This window comes from Herpailurus yagouaroundi, unplaced genomic scaffold (assembly GCF_014898765.1).
Source record: "Herpailurus yagouaroundi ecotype Mexico unplaced genomic scaffold, PumYag 162, whole genome shotgun sequence".
NCBI classification, from domain to species: Eukaryota; Metazoa; Chordata; class Mammalia; order Carnivora; family Felidae; genus Herpailurus; species Herpailurus yagouaroundi.
Genome location: NW_024412403.1, coordinates 23,552,472 through 23,559,315, shown reverse-complemented (window position 1 = coordinate 23,559,315; position 6,844 = coordinate 23,552,472). Strand labels below are relative to the sequence as shown.

At 44.9% G+C, this 6,844-nt stretch overlaps 1 protein-coding gene across 1 annotated transcript; it reads left to right on the top strand.

Annotated features, from left to right (window-relative positions):
• Positions 1 to 469: 469 nt before the first annotated feature.
• LOC121036061 (uncharacterized) lies at positions 470 to 1,245 on the top strand. The gene has a single exon (XM_040484142.1). The coding sequence runs from the start codon at positions 518 to 520 to the stop codon at positions 1,136 to 1,138; it is 621 nt and encodes a 206-aa protein (XP_040340076.1). The 5' UTR covers positions 470 to 517; the 3' UTR covers positions 1,139 to 1,245.
• Positions 1,246 to 6,844: the final 5,599 nt, after the last annotated feature.

The following is a 6,844-nucleotide window of genomic DNA, read 5'->3' as shown; positions in this document are numbered from 1 at the left end:
CCAAAAACAAACCACCAGAGTCCAGAGTCAAAGCTAAGCAGCAAGGGTCATTTATTGCAGGTTCGAACCTGGACCTCTGCGCCCCTGTTGCCGGTGACGCCAAGAGGCCCTGAGAGAGGTTTTTACACCCCTTTTATAGACAGGTACAAACAAGTCATGGGGAAATCAGGAATTTTCCACAGTTACAGAGCTGTGACTGTTTGGTGTTTAAAGTTGGACACTTAACAGTATTCGATTGGTTCCTGCCTTTAGGTCAGACCACAACTGGGGGTACGGGTATCACAATGATTGATCAGGAATACACGGATGTGCCAAGCAACAATGATTGATCAGGAGTACACGGATGTGCCAAGTAACAATGGTTGATCAAGAATATACGGATGTGCCAGGCAATAATGATTGATCAGGAATACATGGGCACGCCAAGCAATTGTACAGAAGCGGAACAAGCTGGTTAAGCTGTAATGCCCGATTCTCTGACAACCCTAAAGATTTAATAAGTCTCTTAGACAGCGTTATGTTTACCCATCAACCCACCTGGGATGATTGTCAGCAGCTCCTCCGAATCCTGTTCACCACCGAGGAGCGAGAAAGAATTCAATTGGAAGCAAGAAAGCTGGTTCCTGGAGATGACGGCCAACCCACTGCTAACCTTGATCTCATTAATGCAGCTTTTCCCTTGACCCGACCCCCACAGGATGGCTGGGACTACAACACGGCAGAAGGTAGGGGACGGCTGCGCATTTATCGCCAGACTCTAATGGCGGGTCTCCGGGCTGCTGCACGCAAGCCCACTAATTTGGCAAAAGTGTATTCAGTAATACGAGGTAAGACAGAGAGCCCTGATGCTTATTTAGAAAGATTAATGGAAACCTTCAGACAGTATACCCCCATGAACCCCGAGGCCCCCGAAAATCAAGCTGCTGTTGTAATGGCCTTTGTAAATCAGGCAGCCATGGATATTAAAAAGAAACTCCAGAAACTAGAGGACCTGGAGGGAAAACAGATTCAGGACTTACTCCGCATTGCCCAGCGTGTCTATAATAATAGAGAGACTCCAAAGGACAGGCAACTTAAAGCCACCGAGGAAATGACCAAAGTTCTGGCCGCTGTTGTCCAAAAGCCCCTGGATAAATAAAAGTCCCTAGATAAGGACCAATGTGCCTATTGCAAAGAAAAAGGCCATTGGGCCCGAGAATGCCCTAAAAAGAAAAAGCCACGTCATGATCAAAAACCGTGGCAGCCTAACCACACCCGCCCTCTTCACTCAAGATGCAGAATAGGGGAGACGGGGTTCGGATCCCCTCCCCAAACCTAGGGTAATGCTACAAGTGGAGGGGAACCCTGTTCAATTCCTAGTCGACACAGGGGCACAACATTCGGTCTTGATCAGACCCCATGGAAAAACTTCTGAAAAATCTTCCTGGGTCCAAGGGGCTACCGGGATAAAAAAAATATCCCTGGACCACCCAGAGGACTGTGGACCTAGGAAATGGAAAGGTCACCCATTCTTTCCTAGTCATCCCCGACAGCCCATGCCCCTTATTAGGAAGAGACTTACTCACTAAAATGGGGGCCCAGATTCATTTTATGCCAGGGGGCCCCCAAGTGACTGGCCCTCACAACCAACCCATTACCATACTTACTCTAAGATTAGAAGATGAATATCGACTCCATCAGGGGCCACCCTCACAAAGTCAAAACATAGAGCCCTGGCTCCAGCAGTTTCCAGAAGCATGGGCTGAAACCGGGGGTATGGGGTTGGCTAAACATCGCCCAGCTCTATTCATAGAACTGAAACCGGGGGCAGATCCAGTTCGGGTCCGACAATACCCGATGTCAATGGAGGCCAGAAATGGCATCATGCCACATATCCGTCGCCTCCTAGACTTAGGCATCTTGCGTCCCTGCCATTCAGCTTGGAACACCCCCCTGCTGCCTGTACGAAAACCTAACAGTGCAGACTACCGTCCGGTACAAGATCTGAGAGAAGTTAGTCATGGACATACACCCAAAAGTACCCAACCCCTATACCCTCCTAAGTGCCCTTAGCCCAGAAAGACAATGGTATACTGTCCTTGATTTAAAAGATGCCTTTTTCAGCCTGCCTTTGGCCCCCAAAAGCCGAGAGCTCTTCGCCTTTGAGTGGTCCGACCCTGAGAGAGGCATAAATGGGCAACTCACCTGGACCCGGCTCCCCCAAGGATTTAAAAACTCACCCACCTTGTTCGATGAGGCACTTCACGAGGATCTGGGTGAGTACCGGAATCGAAACCCCGAAGTGACTCTCTTGCAGTACGTTGACGAACTTTTAATCGCTGCTGAGACTGCTGAAGCTTGCTTGCAAGGCACCCAAAACCTCCTCCGGACACTTGGTGCCCTGGGGTACCGGGCTTCAGCAAAGAAAGCCCAAATTTGCAGATCCGAGGTAACCTACTTGGGATATCTGTTAAGAGAAGGCCAACGATGGCTCACGAATGCACGGAAGGAAACCGTCCTCCGCATCCCCCGACCCACAACGCGAAGGCAGACCCGGACTTGGATACCCCCCTCCATGACTGCGCTGACATATTGGCACAGGTTCATGGAGTTCGGGAAGATTTACAGGATCACCCGCTACCAGATGCTGAAGTTACCTGGTTCACTGACGGCAGCAGCTTTGTACATCAGGGTCAAACTGTTTATAGACACCTTTTAAGGATGGACAGAGGCCTTCCCCACCAAGCATGAGACGGCACAGGTAGTATCAAAGAAAATGTTGGAAGACATCATGCCCAGGTATGGATTCCCTACCCTAATAGGATCAGATAACGGACCAGCATTCGTTTCAAAGGTAATACAAGGGATAGCGCAGTTTATTGGGGCCGATTGGAAACTACATTGTGCATATAGACCCCAAAGCTCAGGGCAGGTAGAAAGAATGAATAGAACCCTAAAAGAGACCCTAACCAAATTGACCATGGAGACTGGCGCTAACTGGATAGTCTTACTCTCCTACGCTCTGTTCAGGGTGCGGAACTCCCCTTACAAACTAGGATTAACCCCCTTTGAAATTATGTATGGAGTGCCCCCCCTATAATTCCCAACCTACAGTCTAATGTGTTAACTGAATTTGATGATCATAAACTTCTTATTTCCCTGAGGGAACTCCAGCGCACCCACCAGGAAGTTTGGCCCAGATTGAGAGCCATTTATGAGAACGGGCCCCCTCCCGAGCCGCATCACTACCGACCCGGGGATTGGGTATACGCGCGGAGACACAAGCAAGAGACCCTCCAACCACGGTGGAAAGGACCCTACATTGTGATCCTAACCACACCCACTGCTCTCAAAGTCGACGGGATTGCTACCTGGATCCATTACATCCACACCCCACCAGCTGATCCCTTTGCGGTTCGAGAAGACTTCGTGCTGGAAGCCAACACCGCCTGGACGGTTGACCAGAGTAAGACCCAAGATTGGCTCTTTAGGCACAAGAAAAAGGGGGGAATGAAAGGAACAATCCAAATGACAGCCCTGCCTTAGTTTAAAGCTAGGTTCTCTTTTCTGCTTATTATGGATCTTTGATAAGAAATACAATTGCTGAGAAGTCTGTTTTGCTTGCTGTTTGCTACGAGCATTGTGAGGCCTTTCCTGAATGTAACCCACTGTGTAGTAGAATGGGTTGTAAACCTTCCTAAATGTAGTCTGATAGGTAATGGAATGAGTAATTGTACATAAACTAACCGGCATTTCTCGCTTCTGTAAACCTGCTTGCTTAACACATTCCTCCCCTACCCCCTTCCCCCTTCCCCCTTTTTTTCCTCCCGCCACAAGTAACGGACAAAGCCTTCCCGCCAGAGGACAGACAAAGGACGCCCAATCAGAGAACAACAAATGTCCTTACTTTTAAAATCAACCAATCAGACCCCTCATAATTTGAAACCTCCCCTGTGCTATTTGTCTCTGTCTATAAAAACGCTGTACCAACCCTAATCGAGGCCTCTTGCGCCACCGGCGACGAGTGCGCAGGGGACCAGGTTCAAACCTGCAATAAACGACCCTTGCCGCTTGGCTTTGACTCACTACTCTGGTGGACTTTTGTGGGAGGTTTCGGAACTTCGGGCATTACAAAGCTTGGTTAGGTTTCAGTTTCCCGTAACTTAAGCTTTTAAGTTTCAATTTTCTCAGGCCTCTCAGTTGTGGGTTCCACTTACATGTTACTGTTTTTTCCTTAGTTGGTCTTAACCATCTAGTATGTTTTACATGAAGTCAAAAACCAAATGAAGAATCCACAAAATTAATTATAATGCCTAAAGTTAAGTAGTATCTACCAAATTTCAGGTCCCATTGTAGAAATTGCATATATATTTTTATTAATTTTTACAGGAACCTGTAAAGTCAATTTTGTTGGTTCAAATTATTTCATTGGAGCTAACTGATATTTTCTCCAAATTCCTACAAATAGTATCTGAATTAAGATCCAAACCTAGATCTGTAGGTTGCAAAAGATAAGAACAGACAATTCTAGATTTTGAAATTTGTGTTTAAAAAAAAAAAAGCATAGTTTTTACACAATACCACCACCTTCAATCTGAGGGACCAAAATGGAAAGTAAAGATAATTAGAATTTGATTAAAAATTTACAAAAATAAACAAATGTTCAAGAAAATTAAATATAAACTTTCAATTTTAAGGTTATACTGATTATACATTTGAAGTTACCAAAGTTTAAACCTGCACTCAGACTTTTGGGACAAATGTGTCACTGCCTATCTTTACCGGCCAGAGTAATCAACTGATAATCAAGTATTGTTCTTGACAGAAGTAGAATTCAGAAAGAATTAAAAAAAAAAAAAAGCAACAACAACAACAACAACACTGGTAGAATGTGTCTAGGGGTAGCCAAATAATCTGGGCACTGAACTTCCCCAAGAATTACTCCCTGTGTATGACATGATTTTGACATTTGACTCAAAGTCATTTTATTTTTAGCCATAGCATTGGTTGTTGCTTCAATGGAAGTAATGATAAATTATTCTTATTGTTGCGGCACCAGGCTGGAACGCTGGCGGAAAAACCAAGCGGCACTCGGAGATCTTGGAAGGCAGGAGGTTTATTTTACACCTGTGGGATCAGAGGAGATCATTCTCCAGAGGTCTGAGCCCAGAGCATCAACAGAGGGGACAATTTATACTCTGTTACCTCTGCATTCCTCATTAGTAGTAATTTGGTGCCTGAGGCAAGCGGGGCAGGAAGAGGAACCTGGAAGAGGAGTCTCTAAACTAGAAACTATGTTTATGTTAGTTCCTCCCCCCCCCAGTAGGCCATCTTATGGTGCATAACTTTACTTATTTTTCCCAACATTATTACTCATATTTTTCATTCCTTTGGCTGGTAGAAAATCTGGGTACCTGTAATACTTTATATGTTACACTATCTTTTTGTTTTTGTTTTTTTAAATTAGGCAGTAGCTGCAATTCATCCTTTGCAAAAAGATGCCACAGGCAAAGCTATTAAAACTCTCTGTAACTTTGCATACTACACCTGTTTGCAGGGTAGACCATTAAAAAGCAATTTGCTACATGTGGGTTGAATTTCAAAACAAATAGTATTTACACATATGAGCAATTAAATTGAAAACTGCTCATTTTAATTATAGTATTCTGCCATATGACATTGAATCTATAAATATAAGACTTGTATTTAAAGTGTTGCATCCACACGACTCCTGAAACAGAATGCTACGGGCACCAGTGACAGTCACAACAAAGTTTATTGCAATGAGAGGCAAGGCCGACCGATTGGGACCAACACACTTGACCAGAGTGCGGCCTGGAACAGCCGGGGTACAGAGTTTTTAGAGTCGACCACATCGTCTTATCACCTGGGAACAGAACAAAGGAATAGTTCACAGATGGAGGCGGAAACAGTTCAGACATGCCCTTGCCCCAATCCAAACACTAATCCAGTTGATTTTCCTTGAACTTTTGTTCCCTTGATTGATAGGACAAGGCTGTTCTCTCTCTTTTTTTTTTTTATTTATATATGAAATTTATTGTCAAATTGGTTTCCATACAACACCCAGTGCTCATCCCAAAAGGTGCCCTCCTCAATACCCATCACCCACCCTCTCCTCCCTCCCACCCCCCATCAACCCTTAGTTTGTTCTCAGTTCTCAACAGTCTCTTATGCTTCCGCTCTCTCCCACTCTAACCTCTTTTTTTTTTCCTTCCCCTCCCCCATGGGTTCCTGTTAAGTTTCTCAGGATCCACTTAAGAGTGAAACCATATGGTATCTGTCTTTCTCTGTATGGCTTATTTCACTTAGCATCACACTCTCCAGTTCCATCCACGTTGCTACAAAAGGCCATATTTCATTTTTTCTCATTGCCACGTAGTATTCCATAGTGTATATAAACCACAATTTCTTTATCCATTCATCAGTTGATGGACATTTAGGCTCTTTCCATAATTTGGCTATTGTTGAGAGTGCTGCTATGAACATTGGGGTACAAGTGCCCCTATGCATCAGTACTACTGTGTCCCTTGGATAAATTCCTAGCAGTGCTGTTGCTGGGTCATAGGGTAGGTCTATTTTTAATTTTCTGAGGAACCTCCACACTGCTTTCCAGAGCGGCTGCACCAATTTGCATTCCCACCAACAGTGCAAAAGGGTTCCCGTTTCTCCACATCCTCTCCAGCATCTATAGTCTCCTGATTTGTTCATTTTGGCCACTCTGACTGGCGTGAGGTGATATCTGAGTGTGGTTTTGATTTGTATTTCCCTGATAAGGAGCGACGCTGAACATCTTTTCATGTGCCTGTTGGCCATCCGGATGTCTTCTTTAGAGAAGTGTCTATTC

Coding starts and splice junctions, on each gene's coding strand:
- LOC121036061 (XM_040484142.1), top strand. CDS start 518: ATGTTTACCCATCAACCCACCTGGGATGATTGTCAGCAGCTCCTCCGA.